Source organism: Chiloscyllium plagiosum, chromosome 40 (genome assembly GCF_004010195.1).
Source record: "Chiloscyllium plagiosum isolate BGI_BamShark_2017 chromosome 40, ASM401019v2, whole genome shotgun sequence".
In the NCBI taxonomy this organism is placed as follows: Eukaryota; Metazoa; Chordata; class Chondrichthyes; order Orectolobiformes; family Hemiscylliidae; genus Chiloscyllium; species Chiloscyllium plagiosum.
Genome location: NC_057749.1, coordinates 23950577 through 23970357, shown reverse-complemented (window position 1 = coordinate 23970357; position 19781 = coordinate 23950577). Strand labels below are relative to the sequence as shown.

Below are 19781 nucleotides of genomic sequence, written 5' to 3'. Positions count from 1 at the left end.
TGGCATACCTGCCCCATCACACTCACCCTGTCACACCTACCCCTTGTCACACTCGCCCCCGCGGCACACTCACCCTCCCCAGTGCCACATTCGCCTCCCCAATCACACTAACCTCCTGCCTGTGTAAGGAAAAAACACATTCCACTTTCAAAGGTTAATGTCACATTTCTCCTTAGAATTATAGATCACACTCCAACTGCACCAACTGGCCCCTTAGATAATGAGAGAGGCTGTGAATTTAGTCAAATATTTTATAAGGTTTATGAAGCCAAAATTGGACCAGGCCCATGAGGAGTATGAAGAAAGCAGGAAATAACTCAGGTAGGGATTTAGGAGAACAAAAAGGGGCCATGAAATGGGAAGCATTTCATTAGCAACAGAATCCCAAGGGATTATATGCATACATTAAAATTAAGGGGATAACTAGGGAGAAGGTGGGACCACTCAAGGATAAAGGAGGGAACTTGTGCTTGGAGACAGAGAATGTGGGTGAGATCCGAAATGAGTACTTTGCGTCAGTATTCACCCAGGAGAAGGAGAATGAGATTGGTGTGGAGCATGCTAAACTGTTAGGGCATTGTGAGATTAAGAAAGAACGGGTGCTGAGTCTCTGGAAGAGCATTAAGGTGGCTAAGTCCCCAGGGCCCAATGGGACCCATGTTCTAAGCTTCATTCTCCATCACTTGGTCAGACAAAGACAACAGAAGGTAGCGAGTGGGTTGCCGCGGGTACCACTGAATCGGGAAAGGCTTTCATCCAGTTTGAAGTGACGGCGCTTGGAATAACCGGGACTTACCGGCGGTGAGGTTGACCACCGAGGCTGTCCCCGCTGTGATTGCATCGACCTGCGAGTGGATTTCGTGCTTCGATTCATCCACCTTGTTCTGGACCCACACCTTGGACGCCTGAGGGGAGATGGAAATCAGCAGCAATGTCGTCAGGATGCAAATGGCTCCCATCCCAGAGCAACCGCTATCTACAGCGGAGAACACCCTCAGGACATGTGTTGCCGTTAAACCCATTCTGAACCTGGGTTCGAATCCCGCCGCGACAGATGGTGGAATTTGAATTCAATAGATGTCTGGAGTTAAAAATCTAATGATGACCATGAAACTGTTGGCAATTGTCATAAAAATCCATCTTGTTCATTAATCTCCTTTAGGGAAGGAAACTGCCATCTTTACCTGGTCTGGCCTACATGTGACTCCAGACCCCCAGCAATGCGGTTGACTCTTAACTGCTCTTTGGGTAATTAAGGTTGGGTAATAAATGTTATCAGCAATGCCTACATTCTGTGAAAGAATAAATAAAAACCCATTCTGAGTCACATCTGATCCAAGTCCTAGCCACCTTTAACGCCAATGTATATTGTGCTGTCTGCTCTCAGACCTCTCACTGAGATCTATTATGTGGAATAGCTTTGAGAGATGAAAGATTTGAAAGAGACCTAAGGGGCAACTTTTTCACACAGAGGGTGGTGCATGTATGGAATGAGCTGCCAGAGAAAGTGGTGGAGGCTGATACAAATACAACATTTAATAGGGACATGAATCGGAAAGGTTTATAGGGATATGGACCAAATTTTTGCAAACGGGACTAGATTCCACACTGTAGGGAATCTAATCTAATTTAATTCAGGATATCTGGTCGGCATGGGTGAGTTGGACGGAAGGGTTGGTTTCCGTGTTGCATAACTCTGTATAAAGAAAACACAACTCTAGAGCCCATCCAATCCATTTCCACAGTTAGAGCAAATGACATTACTTTCCCAGTGGACTACTGGGAACAGGATGAGTAGGATGGGTGTGGATGTAAGTTTGCTCGCTGAGCTGGAAGATTCATTTTCTGACGTTTCGTCTCCAAACTGGGTAACGTCAGTGAGCCTCCGGATGAAGTACTGGTGGTATAGCCTGCTTTCTATTTATGTGTTTAGGTTTCCTTGAGTTGGTGATGCCATTTCCTTGGTGGGTGGTAAACGGGATCCAAGTCAATGTGTTTGTTGATAGAGTTCCGGTTGGAATGCCATGCTTCTAGGAATTCTCGCGCATATCTCTGTTTGGCTTGTCCTAGGATGGATGAGTTGTCCCAGTCAAAATGGTGTCCTTCCTCAACTGTATGTCAGGATACTAAAGAGAGTGGGTCATGTCATTTTTGTGGCTAGTTGCTGTTCATGTATCCTTCTGGCTAGTTTTCTGCCTGTTTGTCCAATGTAGTGTTTGTTACAGTTCTTGCAAGGTATTTTGTATATGACATTAGTTTGTTTGTTCGTCTGCATAGGGTCTTTCAAGTTCATTAGCTGCTTTTTTAGTGTGTTGGTGGGTTTGTGGGCTACTATGATGCCAAGAGGTCTGAGTAGTCTGGCAGTCATGAGTGGGATACTAAATCAGATGGATGTGCAGAGGCTGTCAGGGTGCGATATCTCCTTTTCCAACAACCATTAAACAAGTCCCCTTCTCATTTCTCTCCTGAGTTTCACATCCTGAATGACCACTGAGTGATTTGTAAACAGGCAAACGTCGATGAGCACAGGTTATGAACACCATAACTGTGAGTGACTCATGTTTAAAATATCAAATTTTGGCATACAAGACTGTTTGTTATAAATCCAAGGAGAAAAATTGTGCTGATAATCTGGAAACACTCAGAGACTGAGGAAAACAGTGTGGACACATTGAGGAAAGAACAGAATAGAGGAATACAGTGTCGGGTAAAGAAAACGGTCTTGTTACTCTCAGGATATTGACTGACCAAATTCACGTGGCACTGGAGTCTGCATAACTCCAGGTAAATGAGTTGTGGACCCAGCCAGCCTGTGAATGGGCAAAAACAATATGGTTACATTCAATAATGCCAGCTGCTCTTCAATGACCAGGGAAAGAACACCACCTTCCTACAAATGCTGATCAACACCAACACAAATTAGATGGGCCAAACGGACTGATATTGTTCAGTCAGTTATGATACAGCAACCCATTCTGCAAACAGTTGCAGCCTTCGATAGCCAGTCTGGATGGACTGGGGGTTTCGATATTCACAGGTAACACTGGAGGAGGAACGGGGGGGGGTTAGCCCAAACACCCGGACCCCTCCCATCAAATGCACTTTACCCATGTACAGGACGTGAACACGAACGGCAAGGTCAAGGTTTTGTTTGCTTCGTAACCCCGTGAACCCAGTTGCTCGTCGAGTCATTTCAGAGGGCAGTTACGAATCAACTAGGAGATAGTGAGAACTGCAGATGTTGGAGAGTCAGAGTGGAGCTGGAAAAAGCACAGCAGCGTCAGAAGAGAAGGGGAGTCGATGATTCAGGTCAGAAGCTTTCGTTAAGAATCAATCACATGGAGTCACATGTAGACCAGACCAGGTAAGGACAGCAGATTTCCTTCCCCGAAAACGAACCAGGTAGGGTGTTGAACAGCAATTGACTGTGGTCACACAGTCGGCGTTACACTCTATTTGTTTTCTACATTCTGGATTTTAACGATCTGCCTGTGACAGGATTCGAACCCACATCGCCAAGAACATTAACCCGGGGCTCACAATGCCGGCATTTCAAAAACCCCAAATGCACAACTGACGAGAGTCCCTGCTAATAGACGAAAGTGTGCTGAATAATTCAAGAGAATGTCAACCAATGGATAAAATCAGGCCCAGGGCTTTCCCATTTGAGACACGTCGATTATGATTTGAAACAAGGAGTGAAGCGGGAGCAAACAGACTCACCATGTCCTGCCCCAGTGGGGGTAAATTATCTATCTCAGTCAGGTCAGACTCAGCTTGCTGAACCGCCTGCATACTGGAGTTAATGGTTCCCATTAATGCTTGCTGTGCTGATGTCTGTTAGGCAGAGCAAATTAGCAAAGCCAGTTAGGATCAAATCGTACATTTCTTTCAAAGATAAAAGATGCACATTAATCAACATAAGTCAGTGTCTGAATCTAAGGTGAAATTATTTTTAAGATAAACACGCACAACTTTTAATTTATTAAAAATAAAAATCAAGAAACTGAATCCAAATTGCAAATCAAAGGGCTTCCAAAGGAATGGGAGCAATAAATGAACTTTGGTGTTAATGCATTGTTGAAAAACATGACAAACTGTGAAGTGAGTTCTCACTGGTTGTGGAATGAACAAGTGGACTGCTGTCCAGAAATCGTAACTCCAGATTCCTACCAGTGGGGGCATGTGGCCCCGGTGCATTTGCCCACTCAGGATCTGCTGCTGAGGAGCTGGCATGGTGCCAGTGTTGAAGCTCTCCGGCCCGCCCGCGCCCGGCCTCATCACAGCGGGCAGCGCCACCGACGCGTGCTCAATCTTCCCTGTCTTATTAAACTGCTGCTGCAGTATGGTGGATCTGTGGAGAGTTAAGGGCAGGAGAGTTATTCACCAGTGGCAGGGTTCAACCGCCGTCAAAAAATAATTCCGAATTTGCGCAGCGCCTCATGCCATCGTGGGACAACACGCAGTCGCCATTGAAGAAACGCAGCAGCCAATTTGCAAATGGGAAGCTCCCAACAAACAGCACAGTGTTGGGGCACATCGTTGGTCAGTGGTTAGCACTGTTACCTGACAGCACCAGGGTCCTGGGTTAAATTCCAGCCTTTGGTGACTGCCTGTGTGGGGTTTGCACATTCTCCCCGTGTCTGCATGGGTTTCCTCCCACATACACAAAAATGCGCAGATTAGGTGAATTGGCCACGCTAAATTGCCCATAGTGTTGGGTAAATTGAGGGTAGAGGATTGAGTCTGGGTAGATTACTCTTCGGAGGCTCAGTGTGGACTTGTTGGGCCACATGGCCTGTTTCCACACTGTAGGGATTCTATGCTCCTATGAAACAGCAGTGTGACAATGAGCAGATTATTCATTATTGGTGATGTTGGATAGGGAGATAACCACGGACTGCGACACTAGGAACATCTTGAAACCAGTGCCAGGAGATCTCTCACATCCACCAGGAAAGGAAGGTGGGGAGACTCTGAGGAGCATTCCCCTCAACAAGATGCCACGCTCCCTCAGTGGGAGGGTCAGCATGACAATGATGCGCTCAAATTCCAGAGTGAGACTTGAACCCACCATCTTCCAACTCAGAGCAACTCCCAAACAGAGCTCACAATTTAGATTGACGCAAACAGACGGTTTGGAAAAACCAAGATGCATGAAGATTTTGGAACATGTTTGTTCTCTAACTAAACATTTCAGATTTCAGTCAGTCTGGAAGTCAGTAGGAAGGTTTATGTATTTTCTGGTGAGGAGAGGTGCAAGAATAATTATGGTTAAATAGCTCTGATTCTTTACTTTTTTGGAGAGACCGATTCTTCCAGCATTGTTGACTCTTCATCCCCTTCCAGTCCAAATCGATCCTTACTTTGCTTCTACAGGAAGGAGGAAGTGTTAGAGACATCACAAACTCATGCAGACGAGGCTGTGCTGTTATCACGCTCACTATAATTGTCCAAAGAAATCCAGAGACTTCTCCAGGAATCTCACATAAAAGACAACCAAGAAACAGGCTCTTCTAACCCAACCGATCGATGATGGTGTTGGTCTCAAACATGAGCCACAGTCCCAATCCCATCAGCCCCATTTCCCTATCTTTCTAACACAGGCCCCTCCCCTTCATTAAGCTATCACCCCCCAGTCTCAAACAGTCATTTAATAATACAGTATCGAGGAGTGTGGTGCTGGATAAGCGTAGCTACTCAGGCAGCATTCGAGGAACAGGAGAATCGATGTTCTGGGCATAAGCCCTTCATCAGGACTGAAGAGCTTATGCTCGAAACGTTGATTCTCCTGCTCCTCGGATGTTGCCTGACCGGCTGTGCTTTTCCAGCACCACACTCTTCGACTCTGATCTTCAGCATCTGCAGTCCTCACTTTCTCCTATTTAATGATACAACCAAATACTGACTGGTCTTTACACAGCTTCAGCTTACATACAGATAAGAAAGGACACCACTTCAACTGGGACAATATATCCATCTTAGGACAAGCCAAAAAGAGACATGCACGAGAATTCCTAGAAGCACGGCATTCCAACTGGAACTCTATCAACAAGCAGATCGAGTTAGACCCCATCGACCACCCCCTGAGAAAAAGAACAGGAAATGACATCACCACAGCAAATGAAATCACCACAGGAAATGACAACACCGACCCAAAGAAACCTAAACATATAAATAGAAAGCAGGAATCATATACAGTGCTTCGCCTGAGGCCCACTGAAGATGTTAGCTAGTAGGGTGACAAAACATCTGGACATGAACCTTCCAGCTCAGCGAGCAAACCCACATCCAACAGCTTCATCTTTTTTTTTTAAACAAACAGCATCTCGTCCTTGACTTTGAGAACCTTGAGAGGTTTGAGTTATAAGAAAAGGTTGGATAGGCTGGGGTTTTTTTCACTGGAGTGTAGGAAGGTGAGGGGTGACCTCATCCAGGTTTGTAAAATCATGTAGGGTGTCAATAAGACAAATGGCGGGTGTCTTTTCCCCTGGGTGGGGCATATCAAGATCAAGGGGCATACTTCCAAGGTGAGAAGAGAAACATTCAAAGAAAAAAGAGAGGCAATTTTTTTTTTACACAGAATGGTTCGTTTGGGGAGTGAACGTCCAGAAATAGTGGTGGATGTGGGTACAGTTAAAAAAACTAAAAGACATTTGGATAAGTACATGAATAAGAAAAGTTTGGAGGGATGTGGGCCAAGCACAGGTAGGTGGGACTAGTTTAGCTATGGTCAGCATGACTGGTTGGACCAAAGGGTCCGTTTCTGTGCTATATAACTCTAACCTGCTTAATTTTGCATATTATTTGCCCATTCAACTAAGGACGGACAATTCAGCTGCTAATTACCAACGACCATTTGGAAGCTGATAGTAATCAATGCAATATCAACCAACTGCTCTGGCCCAGGAAAGTTACCATTTAAACCATTCGGTCATAGTAAGTTTTACTTTATGATTTAAAGCATCCCAAGGGGAATCGGTTTAGCTCAGTTGGCTGGATTGTTGGTTTACAGAGCAGTATGATGCCAACAGAGTGGGTTCAATTCCCATCATCGGTTTGAGGTTACCATGAAGGGCTCTCCTTCTCAACCTCTTCCCTCACCTGAGGTCTGCTGGCCCTCAGGTTAAATCACCACCAGTCACTTCTCTCTCAAATGAGAGAGCAGCCCCTATGGTTTGGTAAGACTATGGCGATGCAACTAGAAAGCATTTCAAAGTTGTAAATATAACTGTTGCAAAGGAATTGCTGGGTTATGGAACTGAGCAACCAGGCAGCCCAGATTTATTATTCTCCGCTCAGAAAACTGGGGAAGACATTTTTCTGTAGGGGGCAGCTGGGGAGGGACAGGCAAGACTGGGAGAGTGAGGACAATGTCACTGAGGTGGTTCAGAGGTGCACGATGGATGGACGAACCCCTTGAGAAGTTGAGCAAAGGCAAAGGCAGCAATGATGTGACTCAGATTTGAGCCGTTTCAGAGCTGAGGCAGAGCAGGAACTGATCAGAGAGCCTAAAACATTTGGCCGCAGGGTGTAGACTTGACAGGAATCAATTGGATAGTAGAAAGAGAGATAGAATTTCGGCTGATATATGACAAGACCAGAAAGCCTGAGGAACGTGAGAAGGATGGGAGAACGGGTGGTGCTGGGAAAGCACAGCTGGTCAGGCAGCATCCAAAGAGCAGGAGAGTCGACTTTTCGGGCATAAGCCCTTCATTGGGAATTCCTGTTCCCGATTCTCCTGTCGATTCTCCTGTTCCTCAGATGCTGCCTGACCTGCTGTGCTTTCCCAGCACCACACTCTCAACTCTGATCCCGAGTCCTCACTTTCTCCACAGTCGAGTTATTAGAATGATGAACTTTGATTAGTCGCATACCTTTTAGTCTTCAGTTTGTGCTAGACAGGTGTACTGACCTTCTTGAGGATGATGTCGATATAACCTGCAATTAGCTGAGAGATCTGTTCACCTTCTGTCGTCTGAACCGAATAGTAGCTTTCCTGGTACTCTCCAAAATCCTACAGAGCAAGACCGAATTTCATGAATACTTGGACCAACAGCCTCGTGAAAATGGAGCATTGTCTCAAGAACATCCACATTCCAAACGTCAGCCACTTCCCAATTCTTGACATTGTCCAAAAGTGTAGGGCTGTAAAAGGATGGAAAGGTAACCTACTTCGCCCCACCCTCCACTGTCAAATGGCGGGATATACAGTGACTAGGCAGTCAATCTGTGACAACCACATCATCAACCTTGGGCAACTGCCTGTGTGTGGAGTTTGCAAATTCTCCCCATTCTGCGTGGGTTTCCTCTGGATGCTCCGGTTTCCTCCCACAATCCAAAGATGTGCAGGTTGGGGTGGATTGGCCATGCTAAATTGCCTGTAGTGTTTAGGGATGTGTAGGTTAGGTGCATTAGTCAGGGGAAAATGTAGAGTAATAGGGTAGGGAATGGGTCTGGGTGGGATACTCTACGAAGGGTCGGTTGTTGCTCCAAATGGCCTGTATCCAGACTGTAGGGATTCTATGAACTGATGCCTGCCCTTGACACCAAGCGTTAGACCAGATCTGGTTCAGTGTGGCTCAGGGCTTAAAACCTTCACTCTGCCAGCTGCAGAGTGCACAAGTTGGCACAAACAATCCATGAGGACAAGCACTTCAAGTGAATGTGCTCACTGCATTCTTGGGTCCAAAGACTGATTCTGTTCCAGGGTTGGCTTCACCGTGGCTGTACCTGCTCTGTACAGCTGTGGCCTCCGATATAGCACAAACCTCCCATCATTCCCAATCGCCATGGCAACCGTCTCTCCTTGGACAACAGCAAGCTAAAGGTAGGCAGGGACTGACTATTCCTAAGGGCAGCACGGTGGATCGGTGGTTAGTACTGCTGCCTCACAGCGCCAGGGATATGGGTTCCATCCCAGCCTCGGGCAACTGTCTGTGTGAATCTTGCACGTTCTCCCTGTGTCTGTGTGGATGTCCTCCCACAGTCCAAAGATGTGCAGGTTAGGTGGATTGGCCGTGTGAAATTGTCCCATGTTGTCCAAGGATGTGGAGGCTGGATGGGTCAACCATGGGAAATGCAGGACTACAGGGATAGGGTAGGAGATTGGGTCTGGGTGACAAGTTTCTCGGAGGGCCGGTGTGGACCCAATGGGCTGAATTGACTGCTCCCACACTGTGGGAATTCTATAATTGATGGGGAATCATCCCGTTGCCCCATTCCTATATTGGGGCCCCTCACAGATAGACTGATGAAGAAGGCACTAAGAAGATCCCAGAGATGTAATCGTGGATGTCGCGCTTAAAGGAGCTGAGAACCCAAGGAATGGGTCTTTGGAGATCTGCTGGAGCTGATCAAACTCTCTGGGATCTCCCAGGTTTCTGGGATTAGGTTCTGCTTCATACAGTGCCCCCATTATCTGGGAAAACAAAAGCATAAGGGGCTTCTCAGCTTTCATGACCTCTCTGTGAGCAAGCCGGCTCATTCACTAACAAAAAGCTCAGCAACTCTAGGCAGTGAGAACAACCTCTTCCCCAGTATCCTACCAGAGTGAAACTCTTTGGAGAAGCAGCCCAGCGTTTGACAGTTGTGAGTGGCCACTCTTGCATCACTTCTTTGGTCTTTTCATCGACACGCATCACGGAATCCTTGGTAATGCCCAGAAGTCGAGGTACTAACTTGTTCTTCCCCTTCATTTTTTCCTAAAAGGAAAGGAAATGCCATTCATATGTAAAGATTCACCCAACATGACACTAGTGCCAATCTTTTAGATTTTCCAAATACAATGGATGGGATTGCCCGTTCAGTGAACTGCCCCGTCCATTTGCAGTAAAGATGGTTGACCACCCCACCTGACTCTTCAGGAGCAAAGTCCACCCCATCACTTCCTCCCATCAGACCTTGCAGACAGCAGCAATGGGCCCTTCTCTGAAATCAAGACCCTGGGCACAGAAATGATCGTGGAATCATCAAATGTTACAGTACGAAAGGTGGCCAATCCACCCATCATGTTTTTACCGGCTCCTGAAGGAGCGAGCCAGCTAGCCCCACTCTCCAGCCCTATCTCCATAGCTCTCTAACCTTCACCATGTTTAAATATGTATCCAGCTCTCTTCTGGAATCAGCCACCCCCAATCTCCCAGGCAGCATATTCCAAATCGTAACAATTCTGTGAATGAAGAAATTTCTCCTCATCTCACTCCTAGCTCTCTCTTTAAATAGTTATTGACACACCAACTCATAGAAACAGAATATCCTTCTTAATGCTCTGAAAATCTTTCATAATTTTGAACATCTCAATAACGTCATCTCATAGTCTTCACTGGTCCAAGGAAAGTAAGGCCAGTCTCCTTGCCTTGAATCTTTTCAATGGCATTATCATCACCGAACCCACGATGAGGGAAAAGGAGGCCTAAGACTGGAACCAGACAGTTTGGCTAAGATGAGGGTTTGGGTCAATGACAGTACAGACTGAAGGAAATTTATTGCTTGGCACAGACTTGGCTCAGCTTAATGATGGGCCAAGAAGCGGGTGGCACGGTGGCTCAGTGGTTAGCACTGCTGTCTCACAGCATGAGGGCCCCAGGTTCGGTTGCAGCCTCAGGCGCCTGTCTGTGTGGAGTTTGCACATTCTTCCAGTGTCTGTGTGGGTTTCCTTCCACAATCCAAAGATGTACAGGTCAGGTGAATTGGCCATGCTAATTTGCCCACAGTGTTCGGTGCATTGGTCAGAGGGAAATGGGTCTGGGTGGGTTACTGTTTGGAGGGTGGGTGTAGACTGGTTGGGCCAAAGGGCCTGTCTCCACACTGTAGGGAATTTAACCTAATCAATCAAGTAAAGGATTAAAAACAGTGCAATTAAGTAAGACTGTCCCGAGAGAGAGATTTTCAAAACTTCCTGTTCAGAAATATGATGACATATTTCTGGAGCAGGTGGGACTTTAGCCTAGGCCTCTTGGTCCAGAGGTAGGGACACAACCACTACACCACAAGAGCCCTCAAATATTAATTTAACAACGCATCCATTTATTACAGACCTTTTGTCATCAACCTGCTCAGAAATATTGTTCTCTACTTCTGGAGCAATTGGAACTTGAACAAGCCTTTTGGCTCAGAGGTAGGGACACTACCAGTACGTTACAGGAATCCCCTACTGCTCAGAAGGACATCAGTGAGTGAAATTGGTGACTGGCATTGCTGAAACATGCTTATTTCTGAAGAACCAATTGTGATCTCCAACTCCAAACGTAGACCCAGGTAACAGCTGCACCCAACTGTTCAGCCAGACTTCCATTCAGGGTTTCAACCAACAAGGTTAGCAATCGGTAACAACAATTAAATTTAAATTATTACAGAAATCATATCTCATTTTTGGTTATTCTGGAGAGAGAGACAGAGAGAGAGAGAGAGACAGAGCAAGATTTACAGTCCACTCTGTGGGGGCTTAATCGGGTTGACTCAGAGATGGTTTCCATTGTAACATAGAGGCCACTGCCTCATGATAAAGAGTCAATCATTTACAACCGAGGCGAGGAGAAGTTACAGATAGCTTTTCTATAACGCAATGGCTGCATTCTTGTGCATCCCCGCATTACAGAAAAATTGTACTTTAGGAACAGCGTTCCAAGCGTCGGTGATGTAATCGCATTACAGCCAACACACGTTTTAAACGTTTGAGCTTTAGAAACAGCGTCCCCATTTATTCAATTGTGTTACGGTGAATTAGTGTTAATGAAATGCGCGTTATAGCTGAACAAGTTGTACTTGATCAAAAGGGGTGAGGTTCTTTGGAACTCTCTACCCCACTGGAGATTAGGTGCTCACTCGTTCACTACATTAAAGACTACAATAAGCAATGTCTTTGATGTCTCAGGGAACTGAGAGACATGGAGACTGGAGGGGAAAGAGAAGCCGAAGTCAAAGGTCAGTTATGATCATTTCCAATGGCACAGCAAATTCGATGGGCAGAATCATCTCCTTCTGTTTTCATTTATCGGGGAGCGACGGCCTAGTGGGATTATCGATGGACTGTCAATCCAGAGAAAAATACAAAATAAAAACTGAAAGGACTGCGGATGCCGTAAATCAGAAACAAAAACAGAAATTGTTGGACAACCTCAGCAGGTTTGGCCACCTGTGGAAAGGAATCAGAGTTCGTTCGGGTCAATTCCGAGGAAAGGTCACTCAACCTGAAACGTTAACTCTGATTTCTCTCCACAGACGCTGCCAGACCTGCTGAGCTTTTCCAGCAATTTTTCTTTTCGTTTGCGTTAATCCAGAAACCCTGGTAATGTTCTAGGGACCCGGGTTCAAATCCTGCCATGGCAGAATTTGAATTCAGTAAAATAATCTGGAATTAAGAGACTAATGATGACTACAAATCCATTGTCGATTGTCAGAAAAAAACCCATTTGGTTCAGTAATGTCCTTTAGGGAGGGAAACTGCTATCCTTACCTGGTCTGGCCTACATGTGACTCCAGACCCACAGCAATGTGGTTGACTCTTAACTGCCTCTGGGCAATAAGGGATGAGCAATAAATGCTGGGCTAGCCTGCGATGCCTTTATCTCATGAATGAATAAATGGAAATTTCTGTACTGTGTTCAATAATATCACTTTTGTGTTTCAGCTCCCAACAACTCAATCACTTTACCCAACAGACAAGTTCAGGGAGCACTATGTCCAGGAATGATAGCTTCGAGTGTTGGTCACTGAATGCTTGCTGAATGCTTGACACACGCAACAACAACTCTCACTTTTTCACAAACTGAGTGCAGCTGGTCACCGAAAGCACATGAAAACTGGGCAAGCAAGCAAAATTCTTACCTTCACCAAAAAGAATGACACCCCATAGGTTCGGAGCGAGCGAGCCAACTTAACATATTTAACTTTTGCTTCAATCTCAGTCATTTCCCCGCAGTTCTTGTGTTCCTAGTGTAAGGAACCAGATCAGAAAATAAGTATTCGTTGAAGCAATTTTTGTTTCACTTCTTTGGGTAATAACTCCCTTCCTGCTAATTTTTCCTGACCATTTCGCACTCTCCACTCCTCTTCTTTCATCTCGCTAAATGGCACGGTGGCTCAGTGGTTAGCACTGCTGCCTCACAGCGCCAGGGACCCGGGTTTGATTCCAGCCTCGGGTGACTGTCTGTGTGGAGACTGCACATTCTCCCCGTGTCTGTGTGGGTTCCCTCTCACAGTCCAAAGATGGACAGCTTAGGTGGACTGGCCGTGCTAAAAATTCTTCCCTACAGTCCAGGGATGAGCAGGTTGGGTGAGTTCGGGGATAGGGCCAGTGGGCCATGATCTGCTGGAGTCCACACCTCTGTTACAAGAACATCATGCAAGCAAGCAAAGAAGATCTGAGTGTATACGGAACAGACTGCCAGAGGAAGTGGTGGATGCAGGTACAGTTACAATACATAGAACAGTACAAGACCTTCGGCCCACAATGTTATGCGTTACTTCTATCCTACTCTAAGATCAAACTAACCTACATACCCAACATTTGACTATCATCCATGTTCCTAAGAGTCGCTTAAATGTGCCTAACATAACTGACTCTACTCCCACCGCTGGCAGATCATTCCACACACCCACCACTCTCTGTGTAGAGAACCTACCTCTGACATCTCTCCTAAAACTTCCTCCAATCACCTTATAATTAATCCCCTCATGATAGCCATTTCCACCCTGGGAAAATGTCTCTCGCTACCCACTCTATTTATGCCTCTCATCATCTTGTACAACTATCAAGTCACATCTCATCCTTCTTCACTCCAATGAGAAAAGTCCTAGCTTCCTCAATCTTTCTTCCAAAGACATGCCCTCCATTTCAGACTCCTGGTAAATCTCCTCTGCACCCCTCTCTAAAGCTTCCAAATCCTTCCTATAATGAGGCGACCAGAACTGCACACGATATTCCAAGTGTGGTCTAACTGGGACTTTATAGAGCTGCAGGATAACCTTGCGGCTCTTAAACTCAATCCCCCTGCTAATGAAAGCTAACACAAAATACGCCTTCTTAACAACCCTATCAACTTGGGTGGCAATTTTGAGGGATCTATGGACGTGGACCCCAAGATCCCTCTTCTTCCCACACTGCCAAAATTCCTGCGTTGGACCCTGTAATCTGCAATCAAATTCAACCTTCCAAAATGAATTACTTCACAATTTTTCAGGTTGAACGCCATCTGCCACTTACCAGCCCAGCTCTGCATCTTGTCAATGTCCTGCTGTAACCTACAACAGCCTTCCACACTATCCACAACTCCATCAACCTTCTTGTCATTTGGCAAACTTACTAACCCACCCTTCCACTTCCTCATCCAAGTCATTCATAAACAACACAAACACCAGAGGTCCCAGAACAGATTCCTGCGGGACACCACTGGGGTCACCAAGCTCCAGGCTGAATACTTTCCATCTATTACCACCTTTCATGGGCCAGCCAATTCTGTATCCAGACAGCCAAATTTCCCTGTATCCCATGCTTCCTGATTTTCTGAATGAGCCTATCATGGGGAACCTTATCAAATGCCTTGCTAAAATCCATATGCACCACATCCACTGCTCTTCCTTCATCAATGTGTTTTGTCACATCTTCAAAGAATTCAATAAAGCTTGTGAGGCATGACCTGCCCCTGACAAAGCCATGCTGACTATCTCTAATCAAACTATGCTTTTCCAAATAATCTTAAATCCTGTCTCTCAGAATCCTCTCCAATAATTTGTTTGCCACCGACATACGACTGACTGGTCTGTAATTCCCAGGGTTATCTTTATTCCCATTCTTGAACAAGGGAATGACATTTGCCACCCTCCAATTATCCGGTACTGCTCCAGTGTACAGTGAGGATACAAAGATCATCACCAAAAGTGCAGCAATCTCTTCCCTCACTTCACGTAGTAATCTTGGATACATCCTGACCTGCACAGAGGACTTATTTATCCTTATGTTTTTCAAAATTTCCAGCACATCCTCCTTTTTAACATCAATCTGTTTGAGTGTATCAGCCTGCCTCCCTGTCACACCCTGAATGGGGACAGCTCCAACGTTTAGGAAGCTTGACACCATCCAGGACAAAGCAGCTCCTGGTTGATTGGCACCACATCCACAAACGACAAGGTCCCTCTCAGTAGTGAATACTGAAGCAAATACTACCTCCTCCGACTCCAGACACAAGTTCCCTCCACTATACCTGGATCGGCCCTACCCTCACTCTGGCCGTCCCCTTGCTCCTCACCAAAGTGGTTTGGTGCTTGGCAACGAACCAGATCAGGTTTAAAAGACATTTGACAGGTACATGAACAGGAAAGGTTTAGAGGGTTATGGGCCAAATGCAGGTAAATGGGACTAATTTAGTTTGGGGAACCTGGTCAGCATGGACTAATTGGACCAAAGGGTCTGGTTCCATACTGTACAACTCTATGGTGGACCCTGACTCTGACAATCGAGAGGCCGTGACTGATGGTCCTAAGCCCTGGAGGCTGACTGTCTGAAAGGGTTTCGCAGGAAGCGAATGGGAAACAAAATGCTGTTGAGAAGAGGGCCCACAGCAAACAGAGGCCAGTGAATCCTGGCCCCTTTTCCCCAGGCCACTGCCTTCCCAAGGCACCTTCTGTGCCATACCAGGAGTGTCGGAGCATGGAGCTGGCTCAATGGCACTAATTATTAGCCTACAAGACAGAAGGTTCCCACAACCCACAACTGAAACTGCTGGGGGGAGGGGGGTTGGATTCAGAGGTGTGTGCTTGTAGTTTATAAATAAATGGAAGAACTGCGTAAAGATTGGTACCACTACCATCCTTCCCCGCCTGGCTTCACATCTAATATTCTTTCACTCTACTGCTGTATGAAAAAGGGTTGGTCGGAGAGGTGCTCTACACCATGCTGGGGAAGTTCAGAATGAAACTGCTGCTATACCTGGAAGATCTTCTTCTCTGCATTCCTCTGCTTAATGTACTCCTTCGGCAGGAACTCCTTCAGACTGAGAACAAGATGAGAGAGAGAGAGAGAGAGAGAGAGACACACACACACACAGAGAAAGAGAGAGTTAAAGTCATCATCAGTCACACATAGACCAGGTCAGAAATGCATCCCTGTCACATCCTGAATGGGGGCAGCTCCAGCAATATTTAAGAAGCTTGAAACCACCCAGGAAAAAGCAGCCCCCACCTGATTGGCACCATGTCCACAAGCATCCACTCCCTCCACCACTGACGCTCAGTAGCAGCAGTGTGTACCACCTCCAAGGTACACTGCAGAAATTCACCCACGATCCTCAGACAGCACCTTCCAAACCCATGACTATTTCCATGTAAAAGGATACCTGAGAATACCACCTCCCTGCAAATTCCCCTCCAAGCCACTGTCCATCCTGACTTGGAAATATATCACCGTTCCTTCACTGGGTCAAAGTCCTGGAATTCCCTCCCTAAGGGCATTGTGGGTCTACCTACAGCACATGGACTGCAGCGGTTCAAGAAGACCAGCTCGCTCCCACCTTCTGGTGGGGCAACTTGGGACGGGCAATAAATGCTGGGCCCAGCCAGCAACACGCACGTCATGTGAAAACTATCCCTGCCCCATGAGTTCGAGGTTGCTGGCTGACTCTGCCTCCCCCACTGCCCTGCAGGCCCCAACAGACCATGTCCCCCTGACACACAGCATCTTCTCAAAACACGGAAACTCACTCAAGAAATCCAGGTTTGTGCTTGTGTTCCAAGTAGGGTCCAAACTGGATCTGAGCCTGAATGCCCCCGAATTCACAGGCTTTCTCGAAGGAGACTGGGTGGGATCCATTCAGAATATCATCTCGAGCCTTTGAAACAGCAGAGAGCCAGTGAAATATAAAACAACACACACACACAACACGCACACACACCAACTTTACTGAGAAAAAAATAAAAACACATTCAGAGAGAGACAGAGTGGGAGAGGATGTGAGAGCCGAAGACAGTGAGAGAGGAAGAGGGTGAGAGAGGAAGAGGGTGAGAGAGGAAGAGGGTGAGAGAGGAAGAGGGTGAGAGAGGGATAAAGAGAGAAAAAGTGAGAAAGAAATAACGTGAGTGACTGACAATGAGAATAAGTGCAAATGAGAGCGAGCAAGTGACCTTGAGACAGAAAGGGTATCAGTGAGAGTTAGAGAGGGAAAGATTGAGAGTGAAAGAGTTGGAGAGAGAGTGATAGTGGGAGTGACCGTGTCAGCTCGAGTATTATGCACAGTTGTGGGCGTGACAATTATAGGAAAGATGTGAATGCATTGGACAGCAGGCAGACAGGAGTTACAAGAATAAATCCGGGGATGAGAAACTTTACTGATGCTGATTGATTGAAGAAGTTGGGACTGTTCTCCTTGGAGAGAAGGTGGCTGGGAGGATTCCTGCCAGAGGCGTTCAAAATGATGAGCAGGCTGGATAGAGTAGAGAGGGTGAAGCTGTTCTCGCTCAAAAAAGGAACAAGAACGAGAGGGATGTACATTTAAAGTGACATGCAAATGAAGAAAGGGCGATGCGAGAAAAAACATTTTCCCACAGCGACTAGTTTTCTTTTACTAGTGGGGAAATGGGAATTCTAATTCTCCGGGGAGAGTCCAGAGGGAGAAGCCGAGATACTGGCTGAAGCCTGAACTGGCAGAAGACCCTGCTGGGAGGTGCTTAAGTGCCTGTTTTATGCCTGTAAGATGGCCACAATTGTAATTCGGCACCAAGGCTGCAAACCCACTTTCAAGAATCGTCGGATTCATAAGTTTCTCTAATAAGGCTCAACCCCATGTCTCCCCAGGCAGTGAAGCAACCAGTGAAAGGGACCCTGTACCTGGACATACAGCAAATTCAGCTGTACTGGGTCTCGGGAATCGACATTCTGGTCAGAGTAGAAGAACTTGCGTCTTAGCAGCAGTGTTTCGTTTTCGTCGACGCCCTGCTCTCGGAAGGTCCGACTGTGATCCAACCAATTCACTGTCGGAGACACAAACATCAGCCAACACCATCCTCACTCGTCGCTCCCCCTCTATTGGGTCCAACCCATTAAGGATCATAGCTCCCCCCCTCCCTGTGCACTGCCTTCAACCAGGTCTGAAACTTCACAAGAAGGTGATCACAGAACCTCTCCACCCTTCTGCCCGCTCGGCATATGTCAGCCCTGTGAAAGAGCTGTCCAATTTTGTGAGGCACACTGTTTGACTTTACCAATTTGATCTTCACCCCAGGTAGTGGAATTGGGAGAGTCCCAATTACTCAATAGCTGCCGAAAATATAACCCAAAGATTTTTAAATCCTAAAGGAATTTTGGCAGCTGAGTAAGTATTTTTCTTTAAGACTATTCCCTAAGTTATTGCATTTTCAATGATACTTCAAATTGATTCCAGGTGCCATCAATGACCCAGAACGTTTGAAGAACCCATCTTCCATTCTAAACGAACACGGGCCTTACGATCATCATCAGTGTGAAGCTTTGCTTTTAATTTCTCCATCTTCTTCTCATCCCGGTGTAGTGTTCTGTCTTTCTTCAGCGTTGCTGTTCCATCTTCCTTTTTCTCCTCAATGATGTCTTGAATCAAGGAGTACTCTTCATAATTCGTGATGCCTGCAAATTAGAGGAATATGACCAGGGTTTACTGGGGACGGGCGAAGATCGTCGGACGGTGGAGGGAGTGTCCAAAGACTTCAACGTCAAGTGCCAGGGGTGACCACTTGTGGCACACAGTGGGTAACTTGCTCATCTTGCAGTCAGAATGTTGTGGGCTCAATTCCCTCTCCAGTACCAAGGGAGCACTGCACTGTTGGGGTATCAGATGAGGCCTTATTCTGAGGCCTCATTCACCCGCTAAGGTGGCCGGGGAGGGGTGGGGGGGGTCAAAGATCTCAATATTTCGATGAATAGCAGGGGCGCTCCCCTCAGAGTTCTAGCTAATCACCTGGAATATTCTGTGCAGTTTTGATAAGAAAGACATAGAGGCACAGGGTACGGAAACAGACCTTCGGTCCAACCCGTCCATACTGACCAAGTCTCCCAAACTAAACTAGTTCCATTTGCCTGCATTTGGCCCATATCCCTCTCAGACTTTCCTATCCACGTACATCTCCAAATGTCTTATAAATGTTATAATTGTACCTACATCTGCCACTGCCTCTGGCAGTTCATTCCACATATAAACCATCCTCTGTATGAAAACGTTGCCCATCGAGGCCCTTTTACATCTTTCTCCTCTCACCTTAAACCTCTGCCCTCTAGTTTTAGACTCCCCTACCCTAGGGGAAAAGACCTCTGCTATTTAGCTTATCTATACCCCCTCAGATTTTATTAGCCTCTGTAAGGTCACCCCTCAACCTCCTATGCTCCGGTGAAAGAAGTCCCAGTTTATCCAACCTCTCCTTGTAACTCAAACCCTCTAGTCCCAGTCAATCTTTTCTGCACCCCTTCCAATTTAATAATATCCTTCCTCTGACAAGGCAACCAAAACTGTACGCAGTACTCCAAAAGTGGCCTCACCAACGTCTTGTACGAATGCAACATGATGCCCCAATTCCAAAATCCAATGGTCTGAGCAATGAAGGCAAGTGTGCCAAACACTTTCTTTACTACCATTACCTATCTGTGGTGCCACTTTTAAGGAACTATGTACTGGAACCATTAGGACTCTCTGTTTGACAACACTCCCCAGGGCCCTACCATTAACGGTCTAAGTCCTGCCTTGTTCGTCTTATTAAAATTCAGCTTACCTAAACAAGTGTATGCTTTCCTAGAGGGAGCGAAAGTTTGTTGGACTGGTTAC

At 46.3% G+C, this 19781-nt stretch overlaps 1 protein-coding gene across 1 annotated transcript in view; it reads right to left on the bottom strand.

Annotated features, from left to right (window-relative positions):
* tln2b (talin 2b) overlaps nt 1-19781 on the bottom strand; it is a 297300-nt gene that overhangs the window by 121184 nt on the left and 156335 nt on the right. Inside the window, exons 6-16 of the mRNA XM_043680129.1 lie at nt 18440-18592; nt 17822-17964; nt 16699-16826; nt 15929-15992; nt 12829-12933; nt 9549-9704; nt 7916-8017; nt 5297-5373; nt 4174-4354; nt 3724-3837; nt 797-905 (exon numbers count right to left, since the gene is read on the bottom strand). Of these exons, the coding sequence (XP_043536064.1) occupies nt 797-905; nt 3724-3837; nt 4174-4354; nt 5297-5373; nt 7916-8017; nt 9549-9704; nt 12829-12933; nt 15929-15992; nt 16699-16826; nt 17822-17964; nt 18440-18592 (1332 nt within the window). The remainder of the gene's footprint in view (nt 1-796; nt 906-3723; nt 3838-4173; nt 4355-5296; nt 5374-7915; nt 8018-9548; nt 9705-12828; nt 12934-15928; nt 15993-16698; nt 16827-17821; nt 17965-18439; nt 18593-19781) is intronic.